Source organism: Rana temporaria, chromosome 10 (genome assembly GCF_905171775.1).
Source record: "Rana temporaria chromosome 10, aRanTem1.1, whole genome shotgun sequence".
NCBI classification, from domain to species: Eukaryota; Metazoa; Chordata; class Amphibia; order Anura; family Ranidae; genus Rana; species Rana temporaria.
Window position 1 is genome coordinate 50,154,155 of NC_053498.1, and position 21,353 is coordinate 50,175,507.

At 45.6% G+C, this 21,353-nt stretch overlaps 1 protein-coding gene across 1 annotated transcript in view; it reads right to left on the reverse strand.

Moving 5' to 3' along the window:
- Positions 1–21,353, reverse strand: part of LOC120916559 (receptor-type tyrosine-protein phosphatase H-like) — a 1,518,207-nt gene that overhangs the window by 1,245,296 nt on the left and 251,558 nt on the right. The window contains exon 2 of the mRNA XM_040327609.1: positions 14,135–14,180. Within this exon, the coding sequence (XP_040183543.1) occupies positions 14,135–14,180 (46 nt within the window). The remainder of the gene's footprint in view (positions 1–14,134; positions 14,181–21,353) is intronic.

Below are 21,353 nucleotides of genomic sequence, written 5' to 3' on the forward strand. Positions count from 1 at the left end.
CTCTCCTCGTCTCCAAGGCAACCAAAATACTAAACAAAACATCTCTCTGCATTCCCAGTATTTGGTCACTAGATGGCTCCAAATACTTAAACATAGCAATGTCCATAGACGTTGTATTAAAGTATGCAAACACACATCAATATACAAGAATGTCAGCGCTACATAACATTTTGCAAATGTTTTATTTTAGTACAAATAGTACCATGTCCAATGGTTGTTTGTAACATTGGAACCTTCATATCAACTGCCATAGGCCTCCCCCCATCTTTCCCCATTCCATCCACCAATAGGGGACAACCCATGTCTGACCTCTCTGCCCCATTATAATCTAATTCACCCTCCTCCTCAATCCTAGTTTAAATACTCACACAACAGAACCCCTTCCACTAAGGTGCAAACCATCTTTCTTTACAGTACTTAAAGGATCACTAAAGGATTTTTTTTTTAGCTAAATAGCTTCCTTTACCTTACTGCAGTACTGGTTTCATGTCCTCATTGCTCGTTTTTGCTTTGATGTTGCTGTAAAACTGCTCTGATCTCCACACTTCCTGGTTGTCCGTTTCCTTATAACCATCATACTGGGAGCTTTTCACGATGGTCTAAGCTGTCATTACTGTGTGTCTAAAACTTAACAGAACCAATCAGATTCATTTTAAAAACAAAACACTGCCCTGGATTTGTTTGTTTTTGTTTTGTGTGTCTCTCTAGTTCACAGGAACATTGTAACGGTCACCACCGTTTACGACCTTCCATCCCATCCAAGACAGCTTAACGACACTCCAACCAACAGGCAGACCCGATCCATTCCATAAGAATTCCCTCAATAACGAGACTGACAAGCTCTGTTACTGCGTCAAAATATGAACTAACTTTTAATGGCTTCTTAGCTTTATATACAGTACAACAGGTCACAGAATTTACAGGAACAATCAAACTGTCCCCCCCCCTCATCACACCATGGGGGGCTTCAATCACATTCTTTTACATAATGATATTCAGAGTTAATTATCCCCCAGAAGTTGCATCTCCGACAAGTACATTCCACACATAAACAGTATACATAATGAGAGGGTCGAGGAGTCAGCCTGACTCTTAGTTTCAATCCACAGAAGCAGTCTTAGTTAGCATCTCAACAGCCTCACACAATGGAAGGCCTTTCAAGAGCCAGCCTTATTTAACATGTTAACAGTCTTCACAGAGAGATGAGTCATAGAATATTCTTTGCAGGCATTAAGGAATATACTGTAGATCACTGTCCATGCCAAAACAATCCAACATGTGTCCCCCATCTCCTGGCTCAATCTGTGCCCAAAAGTCACTCCTGTTACATGGCTCCCTCCTTGTGGAACACTCCGGCAGACCCGGCTTGATCCTTTTCGGGTCAACTTGGGGATGTCCGGAACTAGGAGGCCGGGATGATGTCTGTTTGCCGGGATAAACCATCAGCATTGCCATTTGGCTTACCAGGTCGGTAGCTGATGGTGAAGGTGAATAATGGAATTCAGTTCTGGAACAGTCACTTGCTTTGCTCTCTCTCAATGGCTCCCAAAACCTGTTGCTGATGCTCTTGGGACAGATAAGGCACCACCTGGATGCAAATCCCATTTAATCTTTTGACAATTTCAGCCTGTTTGTGCATTTCAATGTTCAAGCCACGGGACATCTCATAATACATGACATAGTGTCGTTGCATCTCTGATTTCTCACTGGCCAACTTGTCACATTCCCATTTTAGACTGTGATATTGTGCCGGATCTACAGTACATATCGGGGAAGATAGTCTTACCCGGGTCTCAGCAGCAAGCGAGTTGGTTCAAGCAACGCGGGTTGGGGCACAGGTAGTCACTGTGTGGGCTTCAGCGGGACACATCGGGGCGTACGCAGAAACAAGGGGGGCCAAATCATTCCCCAGTAGTACATCTGCTGGCAAATCCTTCATCACCCCCACATTCACATGTCCCGAACCAACCCCCCAATCCAGGTGAACCCGGGCAACGGGTAGCCGGAAGACGGTGCCTCCCGCTACTCTTACGGCTACGGTGTCTCCGGTGTGCTGGCTCTCTGGGATGAGTTTCTTCTGTAGCAGGGTCATCGTAGCCCCAGTATCGCGTAGTCCATTGGCTACCTTTCCATTGACCCAGACAGTCTGCCTGTGCTGACTGTTGTCCTGGTTAGCTGCTTGTATCGGATCTGCCTCGTGCAGAACGCCCCAATGTTCTTCCTCCTCAACGCAGTGGGCCGCAGGCATGGATGTGTGGGGGTTTCCCCTTTCTGGCTGTCTCCATGACTGACTGCCTGGGTGGATTCAATGGACAGTCTAGCTTTCTGTGTCCTAGATGTTTACACCCAAAACACCTGATGGGCTGTGAGTAGTCCTGGGAGTTGAACCTAGGCTTCTGAGGATAAGTGGCCGCTGGAGGTGGTGTTGTAGGACGTCCGACTGGGGCTTGTAGGCAATAGCCGGCGGGGGTGCCGCTGATCGATAATCCACCCGAGCTGTGGTCTTGACCACAGAGTTGTCCAGTTTGCGGGCATCTGTGTATTCATCCGCCAGGTGAGCTGCTTCAGACAAGGAGAAAGGGTTTCTGTCCCGGACCCACTCTCTGACTTCCCGAGACAGTTTGTCAAAGAAGTGCTCCAGCAGGAACACCTGCAGCACCTCTTCCCCGGATTCTGCTTGGCATCCATCGACCCAGTGGGATGCTGTGCGGTGTAGGCGGCATGCCCACTCGGTATATGAGTCTCCAGTCTGCTTGCTCGTCTCTCGGAACCGCCTCCGGTATGCCTCCGGTGTGACGGCATACCTGGCCAAAAGTGCTTCTTTTACCAGTCCATAGTTCATAATATCCTTGTCTGGGATGGCCCTGAACGCTTCACTGGCCCGGCCGGACAATTTCTCAGACAAAATGGTAACCCATTCCTCTGTGGGCACCCGGTGTAGGGCACATTGCTGTTCAAAATCAGCAAGGTACCCATCAATCTCCCCTTCAGTTTCAATGAAGTTCTTAAAAGCAGCAAAATGTATCTTTCTCCTTTCAGTTGGTGCTGCTGTGACTTCTGCTGCTGCAGAATGTCTTTGCCGTAGCCAATTTGCGTCCACAGCAGCTATAACTCGGTCTATGATCTCTGGTGGAGGGTTAGGACCATAGTGTGCCAGTCTTAGTTTGACAGCCCAATCAAAGCTTGCCTCCTCTGGGGTCCTATCTGTTACGCTGGGCCTTTCCGTTAAGTTGGGTCTTTCTGCTCCATCCATTTGGACAAGTTCTGTGATCACGTCCATCTTCTTCTTGGTTGCTGGCTGGTCTGCCGCGGTTCTCCAGTAGTCCTTGTAGCTGTCCTTTAAGCGATGTAATTATCCCGCTGCTAGCCACCAATTGTAACGGTCACCACCGTTTACGACCTTTCATTCCATCCAAGACAGCTTATCGACACTCCAACCAACAGGCAGACACGATCCATTTCATAAGAATTCCCTCAATAACGAGACTGACAAGCTCTGTTACTGCGTCAAAATATAAACTAACTTTTAATGGCTTCTTAGCTTGTTTATATACAGTACAACAGGTCACAGAATTTACAGGAACAATCAAACTGTCCCCCCCTCATCACACCATGGGGGGCTTCAATCACATTATTTTACATAATGATATTCAGAGTTAATTAACCCCCAGACGTTGCGTCTCCGACAAGTACATTCCACACATAAACAGTATACATAATGAGAGGGTCTAGGAGCCAGCCTGACTCTTAGGCCCCATACACACGATAGAATCCATCCGCTTGAATTTATCCGCGGATCGGTGGATTTATCTGTTGGTCCGCTGGAACGTACACACTAGCGGATAAAAATCCCCGCGAACCAGAATGTATGCAACGTAAACCACGTAAGACGTCACTATAAAGGGGAAGACCAAAGTCAACGGCGCCACCCTCTGTTCCGCTTTTGCTAGTTCCGTGTTACCGCGTGCTAGTGAAGGTTTGGTTAGAGCCAATTCGTGCTTTTCAGTCTCCGCGTTTTGACAGGAGGTATTTTTCGGGTTCAGTGCGTTTGCTTGCGGGTTCGCAGTTGGCATTCGGGCACAGGCTTTCAGCACGTTTCTTCGTACTGTGCGCTCGTATCTGTTTGTCGTGCGTTCTTAGCAGGTTGTGCTGGATTCGGGGGTGCTTTATGTTGGAGTGTGTACTTGACTGACCAGCCGGCCGGTTTGAAGCCATGATGGAGCAGCAGCGTCGATTCTCGCGAATTGGTGCTGGTTATGGGATTGCTTATGGCCATGTCCAGCGAACCAGTTGTTTGGCCAGGAACAGTGGGAGGAGGCGTTTCTGGGCCAAGAATTGGTTGCGCCAGCGTGACCAGTTTTCTCATATGCCTCTGCTTAGGGAACTCCAGGAGAATAATCCTGATGACTTTAGGAATTTTCTCCGCATGACGGACCCCGTATTCAACCGTCTGCTTGAACTTCTGTCCCCCTATATCACGAGGCAGGACACTGTGATGCGCCAAGCCATCACGGCCGAGCAGAGGCTTATTGCCACGTTGCGGTACCTGGTGACTGGGAGGAGCCTGCAGGACCTCAAGTTCTCGACAGGCATCTCCCCCCAGGCGCTTGGGGTCATCATACCGGAGACGTGTACTGCCATCATACGTGTTCTGAAGGAGGAGTATATTAAGGTAAGTTTCCTCATGTTAACATAACAATGTTTTTTTTTTAAATGTGTGAGAAAGTCTAATATTTTTTTATTCCCTAATAACCATGATATTGTAATATGCTGTGTGTTGGATGTTCCCTTTTCTCCCCATGCATGTTGTTAACCTTTACATGTTTGTTTTGGGCCTACCTGCATATTTTGTCCTTACCCACCATAAACCTGTCCAGCATGCTTTCCTAGGGCCAAACCCACCTAGCCAATTTTTTGGTGATTTTTTGGCTAATCCATTGTAGCTCTGCCCCCCCCTCCTCCCCCCCGAAAATTGTTTATTGCTCTATCATCAGAGGGATGTGGAGTCTGATAATTAAGTGGGCCTATATTTTTTTAAATAAATACTCACTTCACAATGCTTGTAGGAAATGTGAATCCTGTTGTTGATGTTGCACAATGATGGTTTTTGTATTGTGTTTGCAATGTTTATCTGACAAAGTACTAATAATTTTTATTTTGTTTGTCCCCACAGCTACCCTCCACACCACAGGAATGGCAGTCTGTGGCTTCCCAATTTGCCCAGTGTTGTGATTTTCCGAACTGCGGTGGAGCAATAGATGGGAAACACGTCCGCATAGTGCCCCCACCCCACTCGGGGTCCTACTATTATAACTACAAGGGTTTTCATAGTATCGTGTTGATGGCGGTGGTGTCGGCACAGTATGAGTTTCTCTATGTGGACGTGGGGAAGAATGGCCGGCTGTCAGATGGGGGAGTGTTCTCGCGGACAGAATTCTATGATCGTCTACAAACTGGTGGTCTGGCATTGCCACCAGATGAAGATAATGTGGAAGGACTTCCGTTTGTGTTCCTAGCGGACGAAGCTTTCGGGCTTGGACCTCACCTAATGCGGCCTTTTCCCCAGAGAACCCTCACCTCAGAGAGGAGGGTGTTCAATTATCGGTTGGCCAGAGCTCGGAGGGTAGTCGAGAATGCCTTTGGGATTCTCTCCAACCGGTTCCGCCTTTTCCTGACAGCGATACACTTGGCGGAATATAAATTGAACACCATTGTATTTGCCTGCTGCATTTTGCACAACTTTCTACGCAGGCACTCCCAGACGTACCTACCCGACAGCGTTTCTGAGGCAAGACTACTCTCAGATCCTCTCCCTGGGCTGGACACTGGTCGCGCTGGCTTTGCCACCCAATCAGCTTGTGATGTACGTGACAAATATGTTGAGTACTTCATGGGTCGGGGGGCCATTGCTATGCCAGATGATATTTCTTTCTAATTCGGCCCCCAAAAGAAAGAAATATTCACAGAACTAATAAATAATTAGACCATTGGACTTTATACAGTTGTTTGTCATTACTGCTTTTTCTCTTTTTATCTGTCTTCCTGGTTCTCACCAAAAATAGTGCACTTCTAGTGCCAAATGTAGGGTTCAGGTTTTAGTAAATAAACACAATTGCACATTATTCACTCATCTCCAAACTGGGTATTCAGCATATAAAAGACTAAAGCCACTCATTTATAGGATTTTGGAAAAGCGTTTTTTATTTTCAGCTTTTTCATTTTCCTTGATTTTTCAAAATATTTTTATTAACAAACATGCCAACATTTTTAGTTTGCAAGGCTTTTAATTTTTGGTTTTGTGTGTTTTTTCATAATTTTTTTTTTTTTTGTCCAAAATTTTTTTTTTCATTTTTTGGTGTTCACAAACAATGTAGTACAATTGTACCATTTTTCACACAAATATTATATTTCCCAACTGTAAACTTAACCAGATGTTTATTTTGTCTTATTTTTTAATATTTTTCTTTCCCAAAATATGTTTGAGATTTTTTATCTCTTTATTTTTACAGTAATTTATTTTTGGAATTTTTTAGAAAAATATTGCTAACATTTTTTGAATATATTTGTTACCAACATTTTTTTTTTTTTTCGTAAATTGTTTTAGAAATTTTTAATAATTATTTTATAATTTTTTATATTTTTTTTTCTTTAAAAAAAAAAAAAAAAGATTGGTAACATTTTTTGGATAGATTTGTTACCCAATTTTTTTTTTTTTAAATGTTTTTTTTTCTAATTTATATTATTTTTTTTTTGGATTTTTCAGGCTTGTTGATTGTAAGCCATTTTTTTTTCGAAAAAATATAAAATGTAAAACAAATTTAAAAGACAAATGTGTCACTTTTACATTCACAATAACAGTCATGGTGTGATTTCACACCGGAACATGCCAAAATTTGAAGATGCACACATTCCGTGCAATTCGCCAAATGTCAGTTCTACAACATAGAAACACAGACAAAGGGCGACATGTGCTATCTGCCATCATGGGTGATCAATGTCTGTGTTTTGTGGGAGCAAACCCTTCCTCGAAAACTACTTGAGAATCGAGGAGGGGGTTGTACCCACAAAGCACAGATATTCGATATTCTGTGATGGCAGATAGCACATGTTGACACACTGTGTGTGCATCTTCAAATTTTGGCGTGTTGCTGAGTCAAAAATTAAAACAGGTTGGGGGATGGGCGGGGGGGAGTGTGTTCAGTCTTTGACACGGCCCATCATGTCAATGATGTTTTTATAGTTTTGTTCTATAATCAGCATTCTTTGCCGCATATTGTCCAGCTCTGTGCAGCACTCTCCAATTACAGTCTTGACCTTCTGTTCCATGAGAACCATCTGTTGCCGCATATTCTCCATTTCAGTGCTGCACTCCATCACTTGCTGGATAATTATTCCCGCACTTGCGCAAGAAAAATGCGGAACAGCATCTTCATCCCCTACAAAATGAATTAAAAAAAATATATATCAATTTTACCGGCCTATTTACATCTAGGGTTGCCACCTCATCCCTTTAAACCAGAACACATATTAATTACACAGGTTCTGTGGCTGATTAAAAGGTGGTAATTAAACTCACCTGGTGCCATATCTGCATTACATTAGCCAGAGAACATGTGTAATCCATATGTGTTCGGGATTAAAGGGATGAGGTGGCAACCCTATCTACATCTGTTTTGCCCTATAAAGCTGGGGTGACACTGACCTGATGGTGTGCGAATTTCCTCCTCCATCACTTCTCCATCTTCAATAACTCCTCCATCTTCAAACACTTCCCCCTCATCTTCCAGCACTCCTCCTTCTTCTTCTTCCATCAATCCACCATCTTCAAATTCGCACAACTCATCTTCATCAAATTCCTCCTCATTTTCAACAACGACTAAATTCAAAATGACTCCTTCCTCCTCTCTTCCTTACTCCTCTCCTTCCACATCCTCCTCTCTTCGTTCCACATCCTCCTCTCTTCTTTCCTCCTCTCCTTCCACATCCTCCTCCTCCACATCCTCCTCTCTTCCTTCCTCCTCTCCTTCCACATCCTCCTCCTCCTCCACATCCTTCTCCTCCTCCACATGGCCAGATGGTTCATTTCTTGCGTGTCTGGCCCTCTCTGCCTCCTCAAAATGCTGGCATCTTCTTTCCCCTATAAATAACACAAAAACAATATGTTTACTCATCAGCACACAGATATTGTAGAGCAGAAATCGCACACATTGCATAGAAGTTTAGAGGGTTTAATTGATTATTTTTTGGGGTCTTATCACCCCAAACCTACATTTTTGGATGACTTCTAGGCCAAGCTCTGATTCTGTCCCTTTTTAGTAAAGTAACACACATGGATGTCCCCCATCAAATTTATTTCTCGGAGACCCTACAAATTAGTGTAATATTTTGGGGGAGACACAGGTGCTCTGGATTACAGATATGAAAACACCTGCTTAGTAGCACTGTTTGCATTTCACATTCTATGATTTGAATTTTCATCTAATATATTTTTACACAATGTTTACAAACAATGTTTTTGGCCAGAGAGGCATGTCCAGGTGTGTTGTTCCTGGGCCAACATCGCATTTGGGATAAACAATCTGATGTGAACGATGTTTCCTATTAACAGTCGTTGCCCAAGCAAATTTTTTTGGGAAAACACCTTCAATTTCAACATGTGTTCAGAAGTACAACCAGGCCAAGGAGACAGATTTAGAAATGTACCTGACCAAACATTAACTAATAAAATTGTCCCCCCCCCCCCCCCAAAAAATAAGAAAACTTACTTTTCTTGATGATTTTTTTAATTTTCTTTAACTGATGTGGCTCCCGGAGTTTCAAGTCGGACCACCGCTTCCGTAGCTGCTCTTTCGACCTGGTGACACCGAACATCCTCTTAATTCTCCTTGCCACCTTGTCCATAATTTTACCCTTTCTTCGGTTTGGGGTCTTGTATGGCCCATATTGACTATCATAATCCTTCCTCCGCATGATGTCTCCACCATTTCGGCCAAAGCCATATTAGTGGCCTTATATTGTTTTGGCCTGGATCGCGACGTTCCTGCCTCTGTCACTTCATTTGCGGCCTGAGAGCTTCGAGCACGCTGGTGTGACATCGCCATCTTTCCTTCCCACAGAGATTCGGGGCGTGGAAAAGAGGAAATGTCCTGTCATGGGCGGTGACGAGGGTGGCGTTTCATGCATACGCGGAGTGTAGAGAATGAGTATGACGTGATTACCTAGGTTACGCGGGGATTATTCGTTACGTTTACACAAGCTACATAGAAAACGCCATATTCCAAAGTTTCACATTGACTCGAGGGCATGGCAAAAGTGACGAGTGCGGCGTGTCAAGCATACGCGGAGCGTAGAGAATGAATAGGACGTAATTACCTAGGTTACGCGGAGATTATTCGAGGAGTTTACAGAAGCTACAAAGTTAACGCCAGATTTGTTAAATTAACATTGATTAGGGGGCATGGCAAAGGTGACGATGGCGGCGTGTCAGCCACACGCGGAGTGTATAAAAGGGAAACTACGTGATTACGTAGTTTACGCGGAGATTATTACAGCGTGCTTAACGAGGAGCTAGAGAGACTATAAGGTAAGAAAATACAACATGGGATCAGCAGAGGCCTAGAAACTTGAGAGCCCTGGGATTGTGGTTTTGGCTGTTGTTTGCACCCTTTTAACGCTACTTATGTTTCTTGTGGACCAAATCTTTTTTTTGGTTATCCAAATGCTTGGACACATCACTAAATCTAGATGTGAATAATGCTCTACCTATTTTAACTTTTTGGCAGGTGTATTGTGATCATGCAAGTATTGTTCTGTGTTGGTAGGTCAGAGGTAATTAGGAGGTGTATTTATATGTCAGCAATGCTGAGGGTCATGCTATCTACACATGAAATAGTGCCTTGATGAATGATAAAAGTATTAATAATTGGGGATGGTTAGAGATCACACGTATTTTGAGAAATTTTACCAAAGGGTCTGCAGGTAAACTCATTTTTTGGATCAACAATGGGGCAGAGCTGGCCAGCATTTTAGCTTCACGAGACAGTGTGTTTGTATAGTAGCTGAAAAATATGGGGCCACATATTCTGACAATGTCAATACTGAGCCTTTTTTAACTGTATTTTTTTATGTTTTTAACAGTGTTAATCTTGAACAAAACGAATTTGGAATATCCAAAAGATGGACCATATCGTGGGGCCTGAAAATATTGTGAGGCTGATCCAGAAATTCCGTGAGATGCCCATACTGTGGGATTCTAAAAACCCACAATATTACAATCGAACCAGAAGAACGGAAGCACTTGCCCAGATTGCTACATATATGCAAACTTGGATTCCTGGCTGCACAGGCGACATAGTGAAGGAGAAGATGAATAACCTGAGGAGCGCGTACCGTAAAACTAATCAGCAAGTACATGACCAACGATCAGGAGCAGCAGCAATCGAGTCCACGGAGCCCACTCTGTGGTACTATAAAGAGATGGAGTTTTTGCGTGATCAGATGGAGGGCCGGGCATCAATGTCCAGCCTTACTTCCAGCCGGCATCGCACCCCTGAAGAGTACAGTGAGGGGCTGGCTGACATGGAGCCAGATCTGCGACTCTCCACTTCTGAGGTAGAGTAGTATGCAACATATTTATGGTCTGCTAATTATTGTTTGTTTATTGAGTTGATATTGGAATCCTAAAAAAACAAAGGAAACTAAAAGTCGTGGACATACAAATAGAGGTCAGGGATGCCAAGTGCAGGGGTCAGAAGGAGAGTCTGTTCAAGTTTAAAGTAGGAAAAAACAAACCAGTCTAGAGCAGGAAAATGTGTGTGATTTGATTGTGCCAAATATTACAACATGTCCCTTTTTTTGACACAGGAAGAAGAGACCAGCCAGGAGGTGGCAGCTCCTGATGCTGAGCTCCATGTCAGCCAGGCGGAAGGGGTCAGTGGCAGCCAGGAGGAGGAGGCCGGGCCCAGCACCAGTCAGCAGGGCCCCAGGCTCAGCACCACGAGCCAAGTCCCTCCCCTCCAGGTCAGGCAACCAGGCCTAATGAGGCGCAGGAGGGAAGTTGAGGACGCTAGCCTCGAGATGATTAGGGAGGCTAGTGCCTTAATGAGGGCCCCCCTCAACCCCACTGAGGCATACAGCGCCTACGTGGCGCACAAAATGTCCCAAGCGGGGGAGGACGAGAGGAGGCTGGCCAAAGACCTATTCAACCAGGTGCTTTTATGGATGCACCAGGGCTGGCTGACCAATCAAACTGAGCTGAGTGACCCGGCCCATCCTGCCCAACACCTGCAACCTCCTCCTGCTGCCACATCATCCCCACCTGCAAGGGGCCGTGGACGGGTCCGTGGAAGATCTGCTGCAATGCAGGCTGCAAGAAAGGTTACAAGGAAGAGGAGAAGGTGATTCCCGGCCTTCCAGATGATTCACGCAAAAACTTTCTTTTTTTTTGTAGTACCACAGCCTGGGCTCCATTGGCTCACTTGCTGCTGCTCCTGGTTTTTGGTTTTGTGATTCTTGTTTTTTTTTGCGGTATGTGCTCCTCAAGGTTTCCCATTTTGTCCTTGACTATGTTAATGATAAACATTGTCTATTGTGTTTTAATACTGTGGTGATTATGCATGAAAAATTAGAAAAAATATGTGTCATTTACAAAAGACACCAACTCCTTTTGGGGGGGGGGGACATTTGGTGTACCAACTTAGTAAACCAAAATAAATAAAAACACACGCACAAAAACAATGGGGACATCACTTGCCAAACACCCAAAAAATAACAAAAAAAGGGCCCCAAAAAACAATGGGGACATCACTTGCCAAACACCCAAAAAAAATGAGAAAAAAAAGGGACCAATAAATAAATGGTGACATAACTTGACAACGAATAAATAAAAATAAATAAATCCATCAAGATTACATACAAAAAAACATAACATAAATATATACATGTGGAGGACATAAATAAAGTTACAACATCTGGATAGATAGCATCAGCAAAAGAACGGGGTTATTCTAGCAAGAGAACGCTTTGAAAAAAAAAGAGGCAAGAAAACGACACACTAGATATTTAAAATGACGAATGTGCCATATCACAAACAAACAAAAGTTTTACCTGAACGAGCGCTCCCATCCCCTTATTTTGTCAGAGCATGCGCGGGTTTTTTTTCGCGGATATTGGGTACTAACCAACGGATCGGTCCGGCGGACACGTTCCCAGCGGATAGATTTCTTAGCATGTCAAGAAATTTTTATCTGCTGGAAATCCATCAGCCCGAAAAATATCCGCGGAAAAAGATCCGCTGTATCGTACACACCAGGGGATCTATCCGCTGAAGCCGGTCCGCGGATCAATTTCAGCGGATCGATCCTCTTGTGTGTACGGGGCCTAAGAATAAAACCTATGTGGCTCATGACCAATGTTAAAAAAGCAATAAATAAACAGAAAAGAGCTTTTAAAAAATATATAAAAATTAAGGAACACTATCATCATTGAAATAGAAGTAGAATATGTGAAGGACGCAAAAATTCAAAACGAAGATTTGCAGTCCAAGGACCTTGACTGTGGAACGCATTACCAACTAACATCCGAACGGAAATTGATCACCAGGCCTTCAGAAAAAAACTTAAGACCCACCTATTCTGAAGGATAAATAGAAAGAAAGTGGATGCCAAGCGCCTTGAGGCGATTCAGTTCGCATTTGTAGCGCTATACAAGTTATTCACTCACTCACTTCTGGACCCCTTTACATTATACAGCACTACACCTCTGGACCCCTTTACATTACATAGCACCCTGCACCTCTGGACCCCTTTACATTATACCGCACCGCACCTATGGACCCCTTTACATTACACAGCACCCTGCGCCTCTGGACCCCTTTACATTACACAGCACCCTGCACCTCTGGACCCCTTTACATTATGCAACACCCTGTACCTCTGGACCCCTTTACATTACACGGCACCCTACACTTTTGGACCCCTTTACATTACACAGCACCCTGCACCTCTGGACCCCTTTACATTACACAGCCCCCTGCACCTCTGGACCGCTTTACACTAAACAGCACCCTGCACCTCTGGGCCCCTTTACATTACACAGCCCCCCACAGCTCTGGATGCCTGTATGTTACACAGACACCCCCTAACAGTTCTGGACCCCCTGCATGTTACACAGACCCCCCTACAGTGCAGACCCCCTCTCTACAGTACAGACCCCCTACCTACAGTACAGTCCACCCCTACAGTACAGTCCACCCCTACAGTACAGACCCCCCCTACAGTACAACCCCCCCTACAGTACAGACCCCCCTACAGTGCAAACCCCTTACAGTACAGACCCCCCTAAAGTGCACAGACCCCCCTAACAATGCAGAGGGGTGCACCTAAGTGACACCCGTCGGCACACCCGGGAGGGACCCAGTGCAACGATTCTCTACGTGATTGCGGCTATGAGCAGTCTCCCAGCAGCTGTCACAGCCGAGCAGAGTGAAGCCACCTCCACCTCCTCCTTTATGTCTACACAGTGTTGTGCATGTCAGATGATCGGGACATGCACAGCACTGTGTAGACATAAAGGAGGAGGGGGAGGCGGCTTCACTCTGCTCAGCTGTGACAGCCACTGCAGAGACTGATCAGAGCCGCGATCACGGAGAGAAGGGGATCGGTGCGCCGGGTGCTCTCCGTGTGTATTCTGTGACCGCACAGTGCCGCTGCCTAAACGCGTGGCGTTGTCTCTGCTAGTCCGCTCCAGTCGCGGAGAGGGGGCACCGGCCTGACACCCCCCCAGTGTGTGGCACCTGGGGCGGCCCACCCCCCACTTAGTACGCCACTGCCTCTCAGATAAGTTACCACTGACACCATTGATCTTTTTAGCTACCTGTAAGGGGGTTCTTCTTCCCAATGTCCACAAGCATAAGGAGCATTCTTCCCACTAACCATCACTTCTAATGTATCATCAGTTGTAGATATAGTAATTTTTAGCAGGGGTTCCTTGAGACTGGGAAGTTATTACAAGGGTTCCTCTGTGTTGAAAAGGTTGATAAAGGCTGGCTTAAATATTTGCTGATCACATGCTTTTTGATGTGTTGCTGGAAAAACTAGAAAGAACTTGCAAAACCAATTGTCAAATTCACACTTACCCGTCTGGGCAATTACTCTGGATCTACAGAAGCAGATGATGAACGCCTAAAAAATAATGGCATATATTAATAATATAAATCACTGTTGGGTAATAATCAATATTTCAAATAAGCACAGTAATAACAAAAGATATATATTTACGTTATTGCATTTTCTATGTCATTGTCACATTCGTGCATGTTTTCATTAGCATTTACATTGTAATTTTCAAGAGTATCTAAACTTAAACACAAAAATGTATTACAGCTTACCAATTCTTATGCCGCGTACACACGACCGTTATTCATGTCATGCAAAAAACAACGTTTTTCTCGACGTGATTTATCGTGATTCCTCTCAAGCCTGCCTTGCATACAGACGTTCATGAAAAAAAAATGCCCGAGCAAAGCGCGGTGACGTACAACACGTATGACAACACTATAAAGGTGTGATGTGGTTTTGTTTTTTAAAGCATTGTGTTATGTTTTAACTTATTTTAACATACCAGGTGACAGTGAGAGGATTGGGACTAGGGATGAGCCACACAACCCCCATTTTGTTTCGCACCAAAACTTTCGAACATCGCAAAAGTTCAGAACCGAGTAATGAACCCTATTGAAGTCTATGGGACCCAAATGTGAAAAATCAAAAGTGCTAGATTTGAAGACTTAAATGCAAGTAATTGGGCATACAATGGTTATGGGGGTCCGGTACAGCCCTGGAGGACATGTATCAATGAAAAAGAAGTTTGTAAAAACAAATTTTTAAAACATCATTTAAAATCAAGTCAAAAATGAAAAATTCCTTTCAATATAGTGCCTGGGGGGCCCCTTAGTCTACCTGTAAAGTGGCACATCTGTACTGTGTATAGAAGATGCTGCAGAAATAATTGCATTTATAAAAAATGAAATTTTCGCTGGCTTTCTTGGCCAGTCTGTATGATGAGGCTACAATGTAGTGCACTGAGAACAAGATTAGAGATTTTTTTGGATAAATTCTGGTGTGTCTTCCACAGGCTTTGGATAGAAGTAACAGGTGTGGAAAAATAGTTTTTTGGGTGTTGGTGGTGCCTTCACACCGCAACTAGGGTTGTCCCGATACCACTTTTTTAGGACTGAGTACAAGTACCGATACTTTTTTTCAAGTACTCGCCGATACCGAATACCGATACTTTTTTTTAAATGTGTCCCCAAATGCAGCCATGTCCCCCCACAAATGCAGCCATGTCCCCCACATATGCAGCCATGTCCCCCCACAGATGCAGCCATGTCCCCCCACAGATGCAGCCATGTCCCCCCATATCCAGCCATGTCTCCTCCATATCTAGCCATGTCCCCCCCATATCCAGCAATGTCCCCCCATATGCAGCCATGTCCCCCCCCCATATGCAGCCATGTCCCCCCCATATCCAGCCATGTCCCCCCCATATCCAGCCATGTCCCCTCCATATGCAGCCATGTCCCCCCCATATGTAGCCATGTCCCCCCCCATATGCAGCCATGTCCCCCCATATGCAGCCATGTCCCCCCCATATCCAGCCATGTCCCCCCCATATGCAGCCATGTCCCCCCCATATCCAGCCATGTCCCCCCCCCATATCCAGCCATGTCCCCCCATATATGCAGCCATGTCCCCCTTACCGTACATGCTGCCGCGCCGCCGCTTGGTTAATACGGGCGGGGAACATTACAGCTTTCATTTGAATAGCTGTAGTCTTTCGCGCCGCGCTGCGTATAGACACTCCCCCTTGCTCGGGATTGGACAGTTCACCCGAGCAAGGGGGAGTGTCTATATGCGGCGGGAAACACTACAGCTATTCACATGAAAGCTGTAATGTTCCCCGCCCGTATTAACCAAGCGGGGATGCGGCGGGATGCGGCGTAGCGGCGGGATGCAGCGGCGGGGGGGGGGAAGTATTCTATTTCGGTATTGGGGGTATTTGCGGGAGTACAAGTACTCCCGCAAATACTCGGAATCGGTCCCGATACCGATACTAGTATCGGTATCGGGACAACCCTAAACGCAACCTTATAGGGGTACTGTTGATGAAAGCAAGAATTGGCCTTGCTGTCAAAAATTGCAATGATATGTACTTGTCAAACAGGTGTGAAAAAATTGTTCTTTGGGTGTCGTTGGTGCCTTCACACTGTAACCCTATAGAGGTACTCTTGATGAAAGCAAGAATTGGCCTTGCTGCCAAAAAAATTAATGATATGCACCTGTCAAACAGGTGCGGAAAAATTGGCCTTTATTTTGGTGTTAATTGTGCCCATTAACCACTTAAGCCCCGGACCAATATGCAGCCTAAAGACCCAAGGTGTTTTTACAGTTCGGGACTGCGTCGCTTTAACAGACAATTGCGCGGTCGTGCGACGTGGCTCCCAAACAAAATTGGCGTCCTTTTTTCCCCACAAATAGAGCTTTCTTTTGGTGGTATTTGATCACCTCTGCGGTTTTTATTTTTTGCGCTATAAACAAAAATAGAGCGACAATTTTGAAAAAAATTCAATATTTTTTACTTTTTGCTATAATAAATATCCCCCAAAAACATATATAAAAATTTTTTTTTTCCTCAGTTTAGGCCGATACGTATTCTTATACCTATTTTTGGTAAAAAAAAATCGCAATAAGCGTTTATCGATTGGTTTGAACAAAATTTATAGCGTTTACAAAATAGGGGATAGTTTTATTGCATTTTTATTATTTTTTTTTTTTTTACTAATCATCGATTTTTTTCGTGACTGCGACATTATGGCGGACACTTCAGACAATTTTGACACATTTTTGGGACCATTGTCATTTTCACAGCAAAAAATGCATTTAAAATTGCATTCTTTATTGTGAAAATGACAGTTGCAGTTTGGGAGTTAACCACATGTGGCGCTGTAGGATTTAGTGTACACTTAGTGTGTGTTTACAACTGTAGGGGGGTGTGGCTGTAGGAATGACGTCATCGATCGAGTCTCCCCTATAAAGGGGATCACTCGATCGATGCAGCGCCATAGTGAAGCACGGGGAAGCCGTGTTTACATACGGCTCTCCCCGTTCTTCAGCTCCGGGGAGCGATTGCGACGGAGCAGCTATTTGTTTCAAATAGCCGCGCCGTCGTCCCGGATCGCTCCCCGAGGGAACCCGACCGCCGCGTTTAGCGGGGGGGTCCCGATCGGACCCCCGACCCACGTCTAGGCAGGCACGTACAGGTACGTTGATGTGCCTGTCCGTGCCATTCTGCCAACGTATATCTACATGAGGCGGTCGGAAAGTGGTTAAACCTACACCAAAAAATTCTTCCAGATTAAATCAACACCCACAACGCTAGGCAGCCTAGAAGTCCTACAGTAGAAAGAGGGATCAGCGCCAGAGAAATATCTGGACAATTATGGATCCCAATTAAAAATGCTGCCGCTCAATCCTAGTAAAAAAGGGATTTTTATATACAGCTAACCTGTAAAATCCTTTTCTTGGAGTACATCACGGGACACAGAGCAGCATAGCCATTACTATGTGGGTTATAGAGTCTACCTTCAGGTGATGGACACTGGCGTTCTCAGACAGGAAGTCCCCTCCCTATATAACCCCCTCCCCTACAGGGAGTACCTCAGTTTTGTATCAAGCAGTATGCATCCCAAAATCTTCCCCATAAGAGGGGTGGGAGCTCTGTGTTCCGTGATGTACTCCAAGAAAAGGATTTTACAGGTAAGCTGTATATAAAAATCCCTTTTTCTTAATCGTACATCACGGGACACAGAGCAGCATAGCCATTACTATGTGGGATGTCCCAAAGCAATGCTTAATGAGGGGGGGGGGAGACATCTCTGGTAAAGAATAATTAAAATTCATATTGGATAAAGGGTGCCCCGGACTTGAGGATCCTATATCGCAGCCTGCAGTACTGCCTGCCCAAAGGCCGAATCGGCACTCCTTCTAACGTCCAACTGATAAAACCTTGTGAACTTATGGACTGATGACCAGGTCGCCGCCCTGCAAACCTGAGCCATGGAGATCTGGTGGTGTGCGCTGCCCATGAGGTGCCCATGGCCCTAGTAGAATGGGCCTTCACTGATAAAGGAGGGGATAATCCCCTTAAACCGTAGACCTGAACAATCAACTGTTTAATCCATCTGGCGATAGTGGATTTCGCTGCTGCCTGACCCTTCTTAGGACCACTTGGTAAGACGAATAGCACATCCGTCTTCCGAATCCCTTCTGTGGCCTTAAGATAGAACTTCATGGCCCTAACAATATCCAAGGTATGTAGCAATCCCTCTTTTCTCGAAGTAGGTTTTGGAAAGAATGATGGTAGGATTAAATCCTGGTTCAAGTGAAAGCTTGATATGACCTTTGGTAGGAAGGACGGGTGAGGACGAAGAACTACTCTGTCCTTATGCAGTATGAGGTATGGTTCCCTACATGACAAGGCTGCCAGTTCTGACACTCTTCTAGCAGAAGCCGTAGCCACTAAAAATACTAACTTTCTCGTTAGTAACAACAACGGAACCTCGTCCAGAGGCTCAAAAGGCTGTTTTTGCAGAGTTGACAAGACAAGGTTTAGGTGGGGTGTCCTGATTGGAGGATTAATACGTAAGACCCCCTGCAAGAAGGTTTTAACCAGAGAGTGGGTGGCCAAAGGCCTTTGAAACCAGACCGATAAGGCCGAAATCTGGCCCTTGATAGTGCTTACTGCCAGGTTCTTGTCTACTCCTAGCTGCAGAAACTGTAACACCCTGTCAATGGTATATTTGCGGGGATGCCACTTCTGGGACTCGCACCAGACAATATAGGCCCTCCACACCCTGTAATAAATTACTCTGGAGACTGGTTTCCTATCCTTAACCAGCGTAGAAATTACCTGGCTATATAGGCCTCTACCCCTGAGAATCAGGGATTCAGCCGACAGGACGTCAAATTTAGATGGCGTAAGGCAGGGTGGTGGATTGGGCCTTGCGAGAGGAGGTCTGGCCGAAGCGGGAGCGTCCAGGGTGTTCCTGCCGACATTCTCACAATCAGAGAATACCAAGCCGGGGCCACCAGAATAACCGGCCTGTGCTCTACTCTGATTCTGCGCAGCAGGCGGGGTACCATTTCCAACAGGGGAAAAGCATACAGAAGATTGAACTGATGCCAGGGGCAAACCAACGCATCGGTTCCGCAGGCCAATGGATCCCTTGTCTGGGATATGAACCTGTCTAGTTTCCTGTTGAACCTCAATGCCATGATGTCTACGTCCGGAACCCCCAACCTCTGGCAGATCTCCTGGAAGACCTGGGGGTGGAGGGACCACTCCCCTGGGAGTAACTGTTGGCAACTTAGAAAGTCCGCCTGTAGGTTGTCCACTCTGGGAATAAATATTGCCGAGATGCAGGGCACATGAGCCTCTGCCCATGAAAGAATCCAGTTCACCTCTCTCTGAGCGGCTCGACTCTTCGTGCCCCCCTGGTGGTTTATATACGCCACTGCCGGACTGCACTCTCACTGGTGACCCCTGTAAATTGGGGGTCCAAGCCTCTAGGGCTAATCGTGCAGCTCTGATCTCCAAGACATTGATGGGTAGGACTCTCTGACTCCGACCAGGTTCCCTGCTGAGTCTGCCCGTCTAGGACCGCTCCCCAACCCCTCAGGCTGGCATCCGTGGTTACTACTTTCCAGGTAACTCGGCTGAATGTCTTGCCTTTAAGCAGATTCTGAGGGACTAACCACCAACACAGACTTTGCCGCACCCTTGGCGAGAGGATCAAGGGATGATCCAAGGCCTGAGCCTTCTTGTTCCAGGCGGTAAGAATGGCTGCTTGCAGGACTCGGGTATGGAACTGAGTGTATGGCACTGCCAGTAACCGCATACATAGGCGAATGGTCGGTTCTCTCTTGCTCAGAACCAACTGGATCAGTTCTCTGATAGAATCGACCTTTGTCTGAGGCAAGAATATCCCCTGACGTTCCGTGTCCAGTAGCATGCCGAGGTATTCCAGCTGCTTTGTGGGTTGTAAGTAGGGTTGTCCAGATACCGATACTAGTATCGGTATCGGGACCGATACCGAGTATTTGCGGGAGTACTCGTACTCGCGCAAATGCTCCCGATACCTAAATAGAATACTTTTTTTGTATTTATCAACATGTTCTATGAAAATTCTTTGAGTTTTTTACTACTGCGTGAAAAGCAAATAAAACATTTTTATTCATTTTTACTCATTTTTATTCTTTTATAATGTCTTGAGTTAGAGTTCTTCATAATTCTAAAGAAAATATCCTTAGTCTGTATTGTGGTTTGAAAACTGTCACATGACATTTAAAAAAAGTATCGGTATTCGGTATCGGCGACTACATGAAAAAAAGTATCGGTACTTGTACTCGGTCCTAAAAAAGTGGTATCGGGACAACCCTAGTTGTAAGGCTGACTTGTCTCGGTTTAAGACCCAGCCGAAAGCCTCGAGGTACTGAACCGTGAGGTCTACTGCTTGACCCAGGCTGAAAACTGAGCGATCTATGATTAGGAGGTCGTCTAAGTAAGCTAGGATCGTAACTCCTTGTGTCCTTACGCCAAAAAATCGTCCTGCTGTAAGGCGGCGGCCACCGAGCGTAGGGAGTCCATTAGAAAAGAGCGAACTTTTAGGTAAAAGTTTAAACCCTTCAGGTCCAAGATTGGCCTGACGTCGCCATTGGGTTTTGGTACTATGAAGAGATTGGAGTAGAAACCCTGGCCGCATTTCTGGCCTGCTACCTCTACAATCACTCCCTGGTGTAATAGGCGATCCAAGGCTGTTAGAAGTGATGACCTCTTTAACGAATTGCTTGGTAAATTTGACTCCGGGAAATGAGGAGGTGGAAATTCCCAAAACTCCAGTTTGTAGCCCGCGGACACTGAAGAGAGGACCCACTTGTCGGGGACTCTGGCTTCCCATACTTCGGAAAAAAATTGAAGCCTTCCCCCCACCCGAGTGAGTGGGGGTGCCCCTTCATAAACCTGATTTGGGGGCTGGTTTTGCTGACTTACGAGACCAGGGTCTCTTGCCACCTGAGGCTTGTCCCTGCGGTTTATTGCCAAAACCTGACCGTGAAAAGGGAAACCTGCTAAGAGTTTCTTGCACAGAGTTTCGGCCGACCAGTTTTTTAGCCATAAGAGCCTTCGCATATGCACCAGAAATAGTGACAATCGGGAAGCCTGCTGGATGGAATCTTTTAAAGGATCCACCGCAAAACATAGGGCTCTAGGGAGGTCAGCCAGTTTTCGAGCCTGGTGAGCCG